Here is a 16,818-nt window from a genome sequence, read left to right as displayed (position 1 = left end):
GTTGTGATGGGACCATAGGAGGGACACCTGATAGGTTATTATGAGTGATGCGGTGGCTTTCAGGGAAGATTCTTAAACTCATAAGCCTGTTAATCAGCAAAGAAAGCTCAAGCCTTCTGTCTGTACTCACGAACAGCTCAACTGAATGAAATAGTTTAATTTATGATTTTTCATGTTTTCCCACTGGAAAAACGAGACAAAATAGGCTTTGGAAAAAAAGCCATTTGTTATTGCCATAAGTCACCAACCAGCATTTTTGGCGTTGTATGTCGAAAGGTTCCCTGGGTTCAAAAACAGTGGATGAGTTCCCTGAGACTTTAATATCAGACAAAGTCACCAGAGGAGGCAGTAGGGAATTGGCCTAGTAATGAATTGGTGTCAAGCATTTTGACACCTCCAGTACAAAGTTGCTCGATACTTCATGGCCCAGGAATGTCTGGGCAACTATAGAAATAGAAAAGCAAGCTTGCTCATCTTCCTTTGTGGCCCTTGAATTTGGCTAACGCATTCCAAAGCTGACCTCTGCCCTTCCCTTGGATGTAGTGGTGTGAGGGGGATATTGTGTGAGAAGTGCCTTTGGAGATCCTTACATACTGTCCACATGGAAATGGTTGGTGTTACTCGATGGTGTCAATGGCCCCGAGGTACCAGCACCGCTGTGGTTAATCATGGTTTCGTAGTAATGTTTTGGTGTCTGGTGTTGGATGTTCCTCTTTGAGGAAGAGCTTTTTATTTTCACTATTATTTCATAGTTTGCTTTAAAAATAATATCCCGGTTGTATGCAGTAGAAATGCTCAGGGAAACAAAGCCATCGAATCCTCTCCTCCGCTCTCTACTTCCAGGGACAGTTTAAGTCATTATTGGGAGCTCAGGACTGGAAGTCCCTGAGAAAGGAGCCTATTGGTGTTATCCTCACCGTTTCTGCCGATCCACTCTGTTCCCTACGCAGGGACTAGGTAGGCATGGTCCATCAGAGCTGGGGTGAAGGGAGAAACATGATGTGGGTACAGAGGAACCAGCAGCAGACAGGGAGAAATCACAGGACCTGAGGCATAGCCAGTCTTTACTTGGGCTTCCAAGATTTAAAGAAAGCCACACCTCTTGGAGATGAAATCAGGTATGCCAGAGTGTGAACCCAGAACCCCGAGACTCTTCCTTTTAAACCAGGCAGGGGCTTACATTGGCCCATGCCTGTGTACCTTTTGCCTGGCAAGCATACTCAGTGTCAGGGGTGGGGGTAGGGTTGAGAAAGGCACTGTTGAACTTGACCAACATCTTAATGGGATTTTGCTCATTTCACTCACCAAGATGCTTCTGGAATTTCCACATTTATTTTTTACCTGGACAATCTCTACTTAGAATGGTTGTGTTTAGTCTATGGGGTTTTAAGGAGCTTTTGGGGGGTGGGTGGAGTGCAGAGGGTAGTGTAACGTTGAATAAAAATGAGACTATTTAAAGCATCCTCCTAACACTCTACTCTAAACGCTGATAGAATTAATTTGACCATTTTAAAGGTGCACAGATGCATGCTGCAGGCTCTTCCTAGTTAGTTTGTGACCCTTATTAAGATGTCTAGGGCTTATTAAGACCTCACAGTAACTTTGTCTTCTTAATTGCGAAGAGCTTGCTCTTTAAGTCCAGAAATGGTTAAACCAGTGGCCAGAGGTGCTGCACCGCCCTGCCCTGGCCCGGCGCGGCGGGGGTTAAGGTGGGCTCCCGCGCCCCGCACCCGCCGGGATGAGCGCGCAGTCCTTGCCACCCGCCCGCCGGATTGCTTGGAGTCGGCACCGAGAGAAAGTGGCGGTCAGGGATGGAGCTGCTGCCATGACAACCCCGGCGGTCGGGGCCCGCGCGCGTCGGGGCTGCTCCCGGGAGGAAGGCGGCGCGGAGGCCGGGGGCGGCCGCTGAGCTTGGCGTCCGCGGCTCCGGTCTGCGCTTCGCCTTCTACAGCGAGCCAGAGAACAGGCGAGGAACTGCCACGGTCCGCCCTGCCGGGCCGCTCCAACCTCGCTGCTGCGCTGCAGAGACTGCCCAGGCTGCGGCGCGCATCTGGGTTCTGAGGAAGTTGACCGAGGCTCTGCGGCAGGATTCCGGAGTCCGGATTGCACGAAGCCGGCTTAGCTGAAGCCTCCTCGCACCATCCGTGCCGCCTCTTGCGTGCTCTACTTTCCATCTGCTATTGTTCCAGATTGTTACTGGCGGCGAGCCTTGCTCGGAAACTTAAGAAAGTGCTGAATTTTCCCTTGTTCGACTGAGGAATCGCAGACCACATCTGGATAGCTGGATGCAACCCAGCCACAGCCCTGTTGGATACCAAAGTGCTTACTCCTGTCCAAAGTGCCATGCCTGAACTGCTATAGGAAAGAGGCAGCTCCTGAGTCCGGCACCTGAGCGCCTGCTTGCCTGCCTTGCGCTGGTCCTTCCTGTTCACCTTCCTGGCCACAGGCAACACGGGGAAAGTCCGCCTCGGATGTGTGCCGTGGAAACTGGTTCTTGAAGGCTGGCAAGCTGAGGCTGGATCTGAGGGAGGAATATTAGACTTAGAGGAGTCTGCGCGCTTTCCTCCTCCCAGTGCATCGCGCGGTCGCCGCTAGTTCATCGCTGGGTCCCCGCGCTCACTCCCTACCCCACCCACTTCCTGTGCTCGCCCGGGGGGCGTGTGCGTGCTGCTGCCGGAGTTCTGGGAAGTTGTGGCTGTCGAGAATGGGGGTCTGTGGGTACCTGTTCCTGCCCTGGAAGTGCCTCGTGGTCGTGTCTCTCAGGCTGCTGTTCCTTGTACCCACAGGAGTGCCGGTGCGCAGCGGAGATGCCACCTTTCCCAAAGCTATGGACAACGTGACGGTCAGGCAGGGGGAGAGCGCCACCCTCAGGTAGGGAACTGCCATTCGACGAAATAATGATTTGTTTGGGCTGGGGGACTGGGACAGGGGTGCGGGTGTGTGCACTGGAGCAAGCCAGGGCTAGTGGAGAGGTCGCTAGTTCCCTGCGCTGCACAATTCCTGGATGAGCTGGCTGCTCTGCCAAGGAATGTGGCAATCACAGGGCAATGCCAGGGGAGATCTGTTTCCCAAACCTGGCTTCTTCGACTCGGGTTTGTAATGGGTGAGGGATAGCTGTCTCATTTTGAGGGCAGTGGTCCTAGTGCTGCCTGTTCCTGAGCCTGATGGCTATGGTGACCTGGGACTTGCCTGAGACTCAGCATGGATTATCTTCTCTCTGAAGTTAATGAGTGCCAAAGCAGGGAGATGGCTTGGTGGGGATGGCCTCACTCTACCCGTGCCACTGGGAGTTGCAACCAGGGACTGGACTCTGTAAAATCCTTCTCCTGAGCCTGGTTTTACCAAGGTTTTTCTGGGCTGTCTGGATTCCACGAGATGGTGGGCAGAGGCAGATGTGTTCTGTCTGAATGTGGCTTTTGAACACTAGTACCATGCCTTCGGATTTGCCTGTGGAAAATGTCATTTACTGAGAGGACTGTGTTCTGTTTGGTCTGTCCACCAAATCAGTGTGTGCAAAACTTGGCACCCAAAAAACCCTAGGCTTTAGTGTGATGTTGGGTCAGGAATGATTTCTGGGGTTGAGGATCGCAACATCTGGGAAGGAGGAGAAGAATCTTGACTACATTTTTGTGTTAAGTGGGAAAAGATTGTCTCCCTGTTACTGTGCTATTAAAGCACTAACTCCATTTCCAGTGTTGATAAAAACCACGCCTCTCACAAGAGGGCCACACACTGGATGATTGTAATAGGAGATTTTCCTCTCTGGAATTTTTAAGAGACCAAGAAACCGTCCTACCTCTCATTGTTTTAATAAAGTTTTCAAAACTGATCAACTGAACTGACCACAGGCGACAGGATACTATTTCCATCCTCTGACGTGGAGATTCTTGGGAAATTAACCTTGGCTTTGGTGCCTGATGTCTTGGTCCCATTGGTTTACTGAGATTGGACTGCATGCATGATAGCCACAGGATAGAAAGTGTTGGGGAGGGAGTACTGGCAATACAGAGTTGAATTGTGAGGGCATTTTCAAAAACACGTGTGATTTAAGGAACATGCAAGGCTGCAAACGTCCCAAGATCCTTTGTCTTTGAAGACCTAACTGTCATGGCTCCAGTGAAGTCCTTGTTACTCAATGATACGTGAACTCTTTAGTGAATACTTCAGATTAAGCTAAACTGCCCAGTTGCCCCCTCTCTGAAATGACTTGATATTTACTTTATGTAGGGACTTCATGGGAGTTGTAAGGGACTTCATGGGAGTTGTAACTATGCATTGATTTCAGACTATCTCAATAGAAAAAAAAATCCTCTAAAACGATGTATTCAAGAAAATTTAGTGTTCTCTAGATGGCTCCTTTGACCCTAACCGCTGGCTGCAGGAAGGAGACCTCTAGGGACACAACAGAGATACTATCTATGGGGATTATTTTAGATACAGATCCCCCCCACACACACACACTCAAAAGAGAGAAAAGAAGATAGTGAGCGCCCTAGGGGTTTGAAGATATACATAGATAATTGGCCTTGACAGCGACTCTCACAATCTAAGGAAAACAAGGGGATTCGAGTGGCCCAAGATGTCATCTCAGGAAGGGCAAGAGCCCCATGGCTCAGGAGGTTCTGGCTCTTTCAGAGTGGCTGCATCCAGCAGGTACCAGGGCCTGGGACTTCTTTCTAGCAGTCCTTTATTGTATTGTACAATACAGAGTGTATTGACTGCTCTGCTCTCATTTCCACTCTCCTTTTCGTCTCTTTCAGATACCAGTGTTTGCATTTTCCCATAGGCTCTCCACACAGTGGGCTTGTTTGAATACAAATGGAAGTGCAAGGACATGGTGGGGCTGCATCTGTATGCCTCAGCATTGGTCACAACCCAACCTTGCATACCAAGTCCATCCAATCCCCTGCTATGCTGTGTCAGCCACAAGAGGCTGACTGTCTTTGTGACATTCAGGAGGGTGGTCCTCTCAGTGGATGGAACCCTAAAACCTAGGGATTAGATGAACCAGGATGTGATGATACCTGGCATCGGTCATGGCCAGGATTTGTCGTCAGAACTGGTACCAGGGGTGACAGGCAAGCTGTGTGTGTGTCGCCCATGCCCCTCTCAGGTGTTTCTTCATTCTTTGCATTGTACTGCACTCGGATGTAGAAGGGCTTCCTTGTTGGGGGTACAATTTGGGAGTGGAAGCTCTGAATTCTTTGACACATGTCCTGCCTTTCCTTGTTATGTGTTGGAAAGTCGCATGTAGTGATTTTAGGATGCATAATTATATTTATAGAAAAATTGCTAATCTATGGATAAGTTGCAACCATCTCGTGGTTCATGATTCTGTGTTTTTTCTTTTAAATTGTCCACGGGATGGAACTGGTTTCCTTCCTTCCCTATCAACAAGTAGGGAGACTGAGGCACCTTTACTTACACAGAAGGCCACCCAATCCTCCTGGCAGCAAGACTGCAGTTCCCTTCATGACCAGCAGAGGACTTGCTGCTCTAGTTTCTTTTTATTCTGCTTTGTTCTCGCCAGCATCATCTTTATGATCTCTGAAGAGTAAATGTTTCAGCAACAAATTCTATTTTGAAGAAACTTTAAAAGTTTATTTTACTTTTTCTAATTATCTCTAATGATCTTTTTGGAGCTATTCTAATGGGAAACAAAGGTGTTGGCAGTCTGTACAGAGTTGCAGGCATTTGCATTTTTCCACTGTTTCTGCCCTCCCCTTGATGTTTTTATGAATGGTGAGATCATATGACATGGAATGTGTAACATAGCCCAGGTTTGTTGAGTAGTCACCATGTATTAGGGAATAGCAAAGTGCTGTATATAATGTCTCAACCCCCTAACATTGTAAATGAATCCTAATAATAATTATTACGTAGTTATTATTATCACATTTTACAGATGGGAAAACTGAGGCATTGGCATGAAGAATTAGCCTCACTTGGGCCTGTGAATATGACTCAGTTGATAGAGTGCTTGCTTAGCTCATATGAATCCCTAATTTCATCCCTAGTATAGTCCCTCCTCCTCACAGAAATCAGAAAACAAACAAACAAACAAAAAAAACCCAAAGCAAAACATTACTTGATTAAGGTGGAATAGCTAGGAAGTTTTGAAGTGGGACTAGGAGGAGGCACTAGTAATGGTTATGTTAATAAGTTGAAGAGTATTATCACTTATTGACCAGCCACTGTATGGTACTATGAATTAAATGTACCTAGTAACAGTTAATCCTCCCTACTCTCTGAAATTCATGAAATTATCTCCCATTCTACAGATGAGGGAGTTGAGACCCAAAGGGCAGCATTTATCTGAACTCACACCAGTAGCAAGTGTGAGTAGCTAGAGCGCTGGTTCAGAGTGATAGAGTCATTTCAGCAGACCTCAGATATTGCGATTTCCCAAGACTTATTGGGAACTCTGTGTCTCCCTACTTTCCCAGTGGTGTTTAATGTCTACCATCCTTTTTGCTTTTGTATGTTTAATTTCCTCTCTAAGTGGGCTGAGCTCATTCTGAGAGAGCAAAGATCATACCTTTTAACGTCATGAGTACCCTAGATGACAGAGGGTCCTGAAACAGATGAATGAAGATGAAACAAAACTATCCTTCACTCTTTATCGTATTTCTCTATCACTTGATTTGATAACTGAACAGTGATCAAACAACAAAGATGTAGTGCATGGTTCTTTTAAGAAGACACAAAGCCAGGTGTGGAAGTGTGGAGGGAAAATTATGGAGGCCTGGACTTGGCTCTCAGAAGTCCTGGGTCCACTCTCCAAAGCCAGCCTGTGAACAAAACAATCAAGATTAGCACATGGGTCTAGGATGGCAAGTGGGGAGGATCTGAGCAGAGTGCCCTCTGGTGGAGGGAGGCTTTCAGTGGTGGTTAGGACATAGAACTAGTAGACAAGGTTTCTCTGGGTAGCCCTGGCTGTCCTGGAACTCATTCTGTAGACCAGGCTGGCCTCTAACTCACAGAGATCTGCCTGCCTCTGCCTCCTGGGTGCTGGGATTAAGGGCGTGAGCCCCCACCACCCGGCCCTTCTTTGGGTTTTTATCCCAATGGTAGGCCCGTAGGCCTTACTTTTGGTTTTCCCCACTACTAGAGACAACACTATCTGTATTGCTCCCTTCATAGCTATTCCCGATTTTGGCCCAAGTACTGATGAGATACCCCCACTGAAGCCTTTGCTAACAATCAAATCCATTTAGTCTCCTACCTACCACTTGTACCAGTCTTAATATCAGCACAGTAGATGCTTTCTCATGAGCATTCGTCTCCGTCTGAAGGCATTCCATTCATTTGTTTAGTTACCTGCGTGTTGTCTGCCCTCCTCACCTAGACAGTGAGCTCCGTGGGATAGGTGTACACCCTCTGGCTTACTCCGCACATTCACTCATCAGTGCCTTTTATACAGGAAGTCACCAATACATGAGCTGTGCGGATGAGTGAAGTGATGTGTGTCTAAGATCACTCCCTTCTCCCCTTGATTCTCCCTCTTTCCCTTGCCATCTTGTATTGTCTTTGCCCTGGGATGTCCTTGGTGCAGCACCACAGTTGCCATGGTCACGTGTGTGTGGTGTAGTTCCTGACAAGGTACTGTGTACAGATTCCAAATACATGTCATTTATTGAGCTGGTGTCTTCCTGAGCTCTACACAGATGGGCTGAGTTGGGAGGTTGTTCCATATTTGATAGCTGTGCTATGGCACGTACCTCCTGCTCTGTCAAGTCACTATGCTACCCAGTGATCCAATCTTTGAAGAAATGTTCTTGATGACGGGCCAGGTGTACCTCAGAGAAAGTAGTCTACTTAAGGCAAGGAAGGAGACAGAAAAGCATCTCCCTTCCCATCTTCTATTCTTAGAGTCCCCTGGCAGCAGTTGTCTCATGGTGGAAATATTGATCCCTGCTTATGGGCTCACTCCTTCCGAATAGCAATGCCATCCAGGAAGTGTGCACTGGGCTTATTTCTTGCCTTCTCTCAGGATTGCTGACTGCTGCCCTCAGGAGCTGGTCAGGCATCCAGCCTGAGGACAGTGGCTCCAAGGAGCATGGGCAGATGGGTCTGTGCAGGGAGGTTCCTAGAGTATGCCAGCCCTTCGAGGAGCCAGAAACCGAAATAGGAAACACGAGAACTCAACCAACTACGGGACAGAAGGAGTAGGAATGTGCCAGTTCTATTGGAACCCAAAACTGTACAGGAGGACAACCCAATTTTCCAATATCCTTTCCCCCACTAGAAGTGCACCATGGGAATAGTTTTCCTTTCCCCTGTTAGGGGTGCACAATATTTTGAAGTTTGAAAGGATTACAGAGACCAGGAAGGTCAGCCACATAAGTGTGACGAAGGCAATGGCAATCAGTCTTGCTTCAAGGTGAGAAGGGTCAAATCCAGTCCCTGGCTGTGGACTCACCAGGATGCACGTGCCTAAAGGAAGGTGGATTTGCCCGCTAAATACCAAACCATTCTGCAGACTGACGAGGTGTGATTCCGATACAATTGGCTGGCATTTGTCACTACATTTTTGGTTCTCTCCTAACTCTGCTTGCTTTGGACCAAAGCATGTGTTATTACACGACAGTCCTGACTCCGTGGGACAAGCCTGTTTCCTGTCTGCTAAGCCTTGTGCTGAGTATTTTCTTGCCCAAGTCACAAAGGAGATATCGTTTTCATTCTGATTTTACAGACAAAGAAACAAAAGTGAGACTTTTCCCCAGCCCACAGGGTCAGATAGTAGGCACCTGGGCCCGGAATTTAGGCCCTTTCTCTTTAGGTCAGAGAGCTGGTCTCATTTTATCCCTCTTTTCTTCTTTCCCAAGTCCCTCTGCTACCAAGGACCTAGTGAACTTTCTTGCTCTTCCTTGTGTAACACACAGCTCCTTTCTTGATGTTCTTTGGGTCCTGGAAGTGTGAGGGGTTTATGTGGCTTGTGGCATGAACACACAGAGACCCATTCTGTCTTAGTAGGACACTTCTCAGAATCATGAGGCTGACTTGTTTTGTTCAGTGGAAACCTTATTTCAGGTTCTACCATTAATCCATTGCTTCAGGTATCAGCAGTCTTGGGCTTTTCACAGAGAGATATCCCTCAAATATCTTCGAGTATTTCCCCAAAGTGGGACACCAAATAGTTCTAGGCACACACAATTCTATAAGGATGCCACAAGCCTGTGCAACTGGATGCTAAGGGGTTGAGGTCCAATGGGAAGGACCTGGGTCTATCTTTTGTTTTTTTGTTTGTTTGTTTCTTTCGTTCTTTCTCTTTCTGTCTTTCCTTCTTTCTGTCTTTCCTTCTTTCTTTCTTTCTTTCTTTCTTTCTTTCTTTCTTTCTTTCTTTCTTTCTTTCTTTCTTTCTTTCTTTCTTTCTTTTTTACGTGGAACAGGACCATTCACATCTCTTCTGGGGTACTGAAAAGTATAAAATCGATTAATGTTGACATGCATCTGTTCTTTAGGGCTGAACATTCCACTAAAGTAATTTCACTTTCCCAGGAACAGGGAAGTTGTTGATTTTTTATTGTACAATTGATGACCAGTCAAAACAGTAGACAATGTCATCAATGCCGTATTTATCTGTTTGCATGTAGAAACATATGTAGATGGTCTAAAAAACAGTGTTTTTATGACATGAAAAATTTATTGGATTTAGGATGCATTTTCAGATTTTTCATGTGAGCAAAGAGGGGATAAAAGAGAAGTCTAATTGAATGACAACTGGTGGAGACAAAGGTCTGTGACACAGAATACTGACTAACTTATACTCCAGCAGGCATGTGCTAGGGGACAGAGTGTTGCATAAGAAAGACACCTAACTTGGAGTCAGGAACCCAAGCAATCCTGGGGCTGGCATCTTCTCAGTGTGATTTCAGACAAAAAAAAATCAGCTCTTGGTTTGAGGAAAACATTGCTAGACACTCCATGGTGTTGTGTTGGGTGAAAATAGTATTGTCCTGTCAGAAAGTCTTTGCTGACTAGAAGAGGTTGCAGCCTCCCCATGGCCTGGCAGATTATCTCAATAGTTTGCCAATATGGGACTCCTTCACTCCCCAGCAGAACATCCTGCCTCTACCTGCCCTTATCTGGAGAATGTCCCTGGGCCTGCAGGACTGACCTTATCTAAAAACTGTTTCTAAGCCAGATGCCTGGTTCATCTTTAGCTTGAGCCTTAGCACAGATCTCTGCTAAGAAGACTTGTGCTAGGGACTCTGCTATAGGACCCTGCTGCCACATACTAAGTAAGCCTGATAGGAGCATGACACTTAATGCAAATTAGGGTTTGTCCTCAGGCTCTTCAGTCCTATATATTCCTTTATACTCTGAATGAAGTTGAGCTGTTTCACCAAAAGCCATCTCCCAGAGAGCTCTCTCCATTCATGCTCATGGACCACTTACAAAGCTTTCTGTCGCTGCTTTTGCCTTGCCTCTTTGCCTTCTTGGGTCAAAGGTCAACAGGCAGAGAGGGAAAAGAGGACTGCCACAATGCACAAAATTTAATGCATAGCTATCTTTTTATATGTACATGGATATACATACGTATACAAACTTAGGTATATGTACATATAGGTGTACATAACATCCACACATTTTGTCCTACTCTCATTATAAACCATTGTAGCTTTGATAGATTTAACTGTATTCATTTCTAAAGGGTTATAAAGAGGCAAATCCTGCTGGGCAGTGGTGGTGCATGCCTTTAGTCCCAGCACTAGGGAGGCAGAGGCAGGCGGATCTTTGTGAGTTCGAGGCCAGCCTGGTCTACAGAGCGAGTTCCAGGATAGGCTCCAAAAGCTACACAGAGAAACCCTGTGTCTTGAAAAACCAAAAAAAAAAAAAAAAGATAAATCCTGTTTTGTCCATTCATAATCACACACACATTCTCTAACACCTTTGCTTTGATCTCTGACTCTTCTTAGGTTCCAATCATTTCTTGAGATATTATGGTTTTGAAAGGAAGTGAGAAGAACGGCATTCCTTCATTTTTCCTAACAGGATTTTTGCATAGCAAGTTGTGACAGTTCATGACTCTGAAGATGAATTTTCCACCAAAACAAAGCTGTCGAGAATGTTTCATAAAGTAGGTTATCAGAAATTCACAGACAGATTCAGGCTAGGTGGACCTCTGTCCTTGGAGGATTGGTCTCTGTGATAATATGATGTAGTAGGGCAGTAAGATGGGGTGAGATGCAATGGAACAGGGGATCTTTGGGTATGTCCATCTTCAAAGGTGTCAGGTGGCTTTGATATCTCCTTATCATTGGCAGGCAGGCCCAGAGCTTGTATGGTAAAAATAGAGATAGAAACCTGCATTGGTCATTTTCTTTAGGGCAGAGGAAAATCTGGGTCACTTCCAGTATTTAAAAATTGAGCTTGGAATTCACCAATGGGATCAAGAAAACACTTTCTTATAAAGCCAGTGGCAAAAGGTGTAAATTAGTTTAAGTGTAAGAGCTATTATGTATCGCAGCTTCCATCTTTTATGATCTGTTTGTCAAAAATCATTCATTCACATGGCTGAGTTGTTTGGGTTTATTTTGGAGTGTTTGGCCAATTTTCTGTCTTGTCAGAGTGAAATGTTTTGGCTTAGAAAGCTTTTGGGGTGAGCTTTGTCTTGTAAAATGAACATATGAATTAATCTTAGAACTTGATGATAGATTTAAAAAATAATAGAATTTTTAATGAAAACAGCATCAACCAACAGACTGGTAGAAATTGTAAAACTGAAATCAACCTTCAGACAAAGCTTTGTTGGCCCCATGGAAGCAAAAGATGATGTATTTGTATGAAAGTAATTTCTTATCTTCTCTGGGTTTTAGACAGACCATAATGTAATGGATGAGTGGAAAAATGCTCTCACACCTAGAAAAATCATCTTTTTACAAATTTACCCATCAGGAGAGATCAATCTAAAACAGTTGTAGCCCACTAGAACTTACAAGTAAGAGAGGAAATATATGCGAATTATTTTTAATTGAGTGCTGTTGTTGCTGTATATGACCACTATAAAGAGGAGTACTATGGGGCTGTAAGGAGAGTTATGCCTGTCTCCCCACCAAAACAAACAAACTAGCGAGCAAAGAAATAAATGTTTTTTGTGCCTTATATAAGATCTTATTTGGAAATAGGCTTGAATGTTCTTTATCCAAGATGCCTGAGACTTATATGTAAATTTGGATCTTTAATAATATGTTTTTTTTTATTTTTACAATTGTATGGTGAGATGTCTTGGGAATGAGACAACAACATTCTGTTTACAAAAATTTCTTTTTTGTTTCATGTATGTCCTATGTACATTGTCTGGAGGTAATTTTATAGAATATTTTAAGTAATTTTGTGGATGACACTATGTTCATGATATGGAGTTTTCTACTTCGTATATATATGCTGGTACTCATGGAGTTAGATTTTGGGGGTTCTCTGAACCTTTGGATGAAGGGATGCTTAATCTGTAATGAACTAAGATGAAGTTATACTACAGTCAAGTGGTCCCCTGAGCCAGTATACCCAGTGCATTCATGAAATGGTAACACAGAGATACAGAGGACACACGGGGAGAATGCCATGTGATGGAAGAGACAGAGGAGGTGTGATGTCTTGGAGTAATATAAGGAATGCTGCAGAGTTAGCAGTCAAAGGTGGGGACAGACCAGGAAGAATCTTGCATGTGAGTTTCCAAGCTGCGTAGCCTTGTCGCTCGCAGGGTCTCAGCCCTCCAGCTTCCTGAAGTGTGAGCCTGTAGTTCTTATTGATTGACACCACTTGGTTTGCTTCTTTGTTATGACAGCCCTACAGCATTGTAAAGAAAGGCTTTTGTTAGGTAATAACAGTCATATATAAAGAACTACAGAAAGGCCTGCTTAGACCATGCGTCTTCAACTGTGACATGGACCATAGTGGCCCACAGAACAGTGCTGTGGGGATTACTGTCCCTACCCAGGAATAGTGCCAGCCCCTCCCACTGCAATTGTCAGGGAGGCCGAGGAGACTGAAAACAATTAGAGTGGGTTCCCTCTCTCTCTTAAAAGACTGCCAGAATGAACTCAATTCTACTTTCTGTTATCTTATGATAAAAACTCTCAACCCTGAGCCAGCCATTGGTCACCTCCAGCTTCTTGCCATGGTACTCTTCTATGCTCGAAACTTGAAGACTATCACATGCCTATTTCTAATCCCACAAACAACTCTACTTTGGGGGCTTCATGATCTGCCACGAGAAGAATTCCTCACCCCCAGTTTTTTATTTGATGCTCTCATCATCCCTGGCCCTTTGGGTAGAAACTAGCTAATTTGGAATATTTCCACCCCTCAAGCTATCTCAACCGTATTGATTAGTTTCCCTCCCATGTCCTACTAACCATGAGAGCTGATTTTTGGATGCTCATTGTGGTTTCTGTTTGTTTCTTTCTCGTCTTCCTCAAAACTTGCAGTGGGGACAAAACAGATACAGCAAGGCTATATTGACCACGTCTCTTCCTGCTACAGCCAATCACTCTCCATCGTGACCACACCCTTCTCTCAGAACCACTGTCCCACTCTGAACCAGGAGAGTCCCCTTTTAAGTGACATTCAGATTGTACTCCTCTCTCATGTGCTTGACCAGCCCCTACTCCACTCATCCCCAACTTTCCCTAACTGCCTGTTTCTCAGTCAGTCCCAGTCCTGGGAACTGTCAACGCTAACTGTTCATTTTTCATCCAGTTGCTCAGACCAGAAATCTAGCAGATATTTTATTTTTCTTCCTGTCTTACGCTGTGTTTAATATGCTGAGTTTGCAAACTCGGTTTCTCTTCACTTTTAAGAGATTTCCTGAATCAGACCACATTTCACCGTCTGAATGAACCCCCAGGTCAAAGTCAACACCCCCTCCTAAAGTATTTGGCAACATTGCCTCTGATATTTGCTTCTGCTTCTCTCTTTTTTTTTTAAAGATGAATCTGTTTTTATTTTATGTATATGGGTATTTTGCATGCCTGCAGTGTCTGAGGAAGCCAGAATATGTCATTGGATCCCCTGAAGCTGGAGTTATAGACAATTGTGAGCTGCCATGTGGGTGCTGGGAACCCAGCCTGGGTCCTTTGGAAGAGCAGTCAGTGTTTTTATCCACTGAGCCATCTCTCCAGCTCCTATCTGCTTGTGTTCTTAAAAAGTCCTTTCCCAGGCAGAAGTCCTGCTTATCATTTAAGAACATCAATTATGTTACATGACTGTATTCCAAACCCTGCTTTGGTCCAGTTATCCTCGGAATGAAATGCCAACTCTGGTGCTGCCAAGGGCATTCTAATCACCCGGAGCCCCCATTATTGCTACCTCCCCAGGGCAGCAGCATACTGAGCTCCTCTTGTTCTGGGATCCACCAAGTCTGCTCTCTCTGCTAGGACCTGCTGTGGAAATGTGTGACCACAGGCCTCGCTGAATTTGTGTGTCCTTTCCAATGTTACATCCTCCAGACCACACTATTTGAAATAGCTATTCCCCCAATCCTCCTCTTCCTGTTCCCTTACCTAACTGTAATTTTCTTCATAGCCCTAACACTTAGAAAGGCCTGTTATTTATTTATCAGTTGCTTATTTATTGTCTCTCCCCCTAAAATGTAAGATCCACCAGGCCACTGAGTTTATAGCTCTCATTCATAGTGACTGAATTACTGCTGGGACACACAATATATTAAAGGATATTCGTAGAGTAAATGAAACATTTATTAGAAATAATAGTAGGCTATTAACAGTGAAAATTTTGTTTATCTTTTGCTAGGAAGAGGAAAGTCGTATGTCATGGGCTCAGGTGTTATGAAACTGTGCCAATAGGGGTGGGTGCTGCTGTTGCATTTGCTCCTAGGTCAGAGACTGGAATGTGATGTTGAAGAAGAAATTTCCTGGGCAGTGGGCAATGTGACACACTTCATAAAGTCAGGATGTGTGAAATCTAAAGGGCCTTTAAATATCCACTTTTACAAGGAGTTTTATAGAAAATCTAATAAACACTAGGAAATAAGGATTATTGTCTAGCCTGAGGCCTACAAACAACATGGAAGAAAGCAAGGAAGAGGCAGGCAGGAGGAAGGCCAACCATGAGCCTGGAATTTAGCAAAATGGTCAGTGCCCATTATTTTAGTTTAAGCCTGCTTCCCCCTGCTCCCTTGCTCCCCAGACAGGGTTTCACTGTGTAGCCCTGGCTGTCCTGGAACTTACTCTGTAGACCAGGCTGGCCTTGAACTCAGAGATCTGCCTGTCTCTGCCTTCAAATACTGGGATTAAAGATCTGCACCACCTGCCTGGCAAGCCCACTTCCTTAAGTAACTGCTGCTTCAGAACTATAGAGGATAATGCAGGGACTAGACACAAAACCTTTCCCAGGTTCAAATCCTGGTTCAGCCATCCATGGCTATGATCTCTGGGACACTAACTCACTGAGCTGTGACTCAGTTTACCATCATTTAAGGGGTCTAGTAGTAGGAGCACTAAGCCATCAATGCAGTGTGAAGTGCTCAAAACAGTATGTGGCGCTCTGTATATGGCCAAAACTATTGATACAGCTGAGGGTTGTGCCTAGTACGAACTGTCTCTGGACAGACTGATATGCTTGCTTGCCACCTCGCTTCAGAAGTTGGAGGGCACAGAGGACTGGGCAGAATCAGACGCTGCTGCATTCTATAACTATATGTCATCTTGATGGTGCAATAGCTTCTGGAAAACCTATGCAAAATTCACTGCTTTTGGACTGACTAGTGGCCCAGGGCCAAGGAGACCTGGGTTTTGGATGGACCTTAGCTCTATCACAACCCATCATGAGAGGCTGCTAAGAAAATTAGCTCTCTCAAACCTCAGCTCCCTGCTGGAGTAGCAAGGCAGGCATATCCCATCCTGCTTGGTTTACTGCTTTGCTAATATATATATATATATATATATATATATATATATATATATATATATATATATATATATATAAAACTTGTCCATTGACACAGTCCATGACGGTACTTCCAGGTCTTTTTTAGGATGATCACGTCACAGTTCTACCCAAAGGAATATAAGCAATAAACTAGGAGTGGATTGGCTATCAGACCCTCCCCTGCGAAATACATTGCGCTCTTTCTCCTGATGCCATCTGGCTGCTGATGCCCAAAATTATCTTGAAAACTGCATCCTCTGTGGCAGATGCTCCATCAGAAAGGTCTCTGAACACCTGCACAGAGGAGGATTCCTGCCCCACCCTACCAGCTGACCCAGAACCTCACTGGATTACTACTCGAGGGAACAATAGGATTCTGTTTGGGTCTGAGCTATACAGATTATTTGTTGCCAGAACTATCTTTATCTTATTCAGTACTCAACAGTTCCTATGTAATCCATATTTTTCATTTTAATGGTTTAGATATATATGTATATTTTTATTTCAAGCTTATGAACTTGTGAATTTTTTTCAGCAAACCTTTTGGTGATTTTTTTTTAATGTGTCTGAAAGTCAGACCCATGGCCTTTTCAAACTGAAGCCTCAAATGTTTGATTTCCAATTCCTTGACTCTTTTATATCTCTGAACCAAGTAAAATGTCTCCTTTACTCTGCAAGTCCGAGAAAACCAGTGACAAAGAAAACTTTTACCTTGAAGCAAATTAACACATATCCATGATGGCTATAACTGAGATACTGCAATTAGTGGAAATGCCTCTCAGATGACAAATGGCTCATTAGTGGCTGGAGTTTCTTAGTTAGAGTAACCCTTTGTGCTGAAGGGATTCTAGCTCTTGGTGTTTTCACTGACACCCCTCGAAGAGACTGATGGATGGTCTGTAGGCTCGTTTTTTACTAATATTG

General features: G+C 44.8%; 1 protein-coding gene across 6 annotated transcripts in view; it reads left to right on the top strand.

Annotated features, from left to right (window-relative positions):
- Ntm (neurotrimin) overlaps nt 1–16,818 on the top strand; it is a 990,539-nt gene that overhangs the window by 568,240 nt on the left and 405,481 nt on the right. For 5 of the 6 annotated variants that reach the window (XM_052755585.1, XM_052755587.1, XM_052755590.1 and 2 more), the window contains exon 2: nt 2,787–2,871. In XM_052755585.1, coding sequence (XP_052611545.1) covers nt 2,787–2,871 — 85 coding nt within the window. Of the gene's footprint in view, nt 1–1,787; nt 2,872–16,818 lie in introns of those variants that run through there. The other variant, XM_052755589.1, reaches the window with a different exon arrangement.

This window comes from Peromyscus californicus, unplaced genomic scaffold, assembly GCF_007827085.1.
Source record: "Peromyscus californicus insignis strain IS unplaced genomic scaffold, ASM782708v3 Scaffold_11__1_contigs__length_118956290, whole genome shotgun sequence".
NCBI lineage: Eukaryota > Metazoa > Chordata > Mammalia > Rodentia > Cricetidae > Peromyscus > Peromyscus californicus.
The sequence above is the reverse complement of the archived record's forward strand: the minus strand, read 5'-3'. Positions and strand labels throughout refer to the sequence as shown.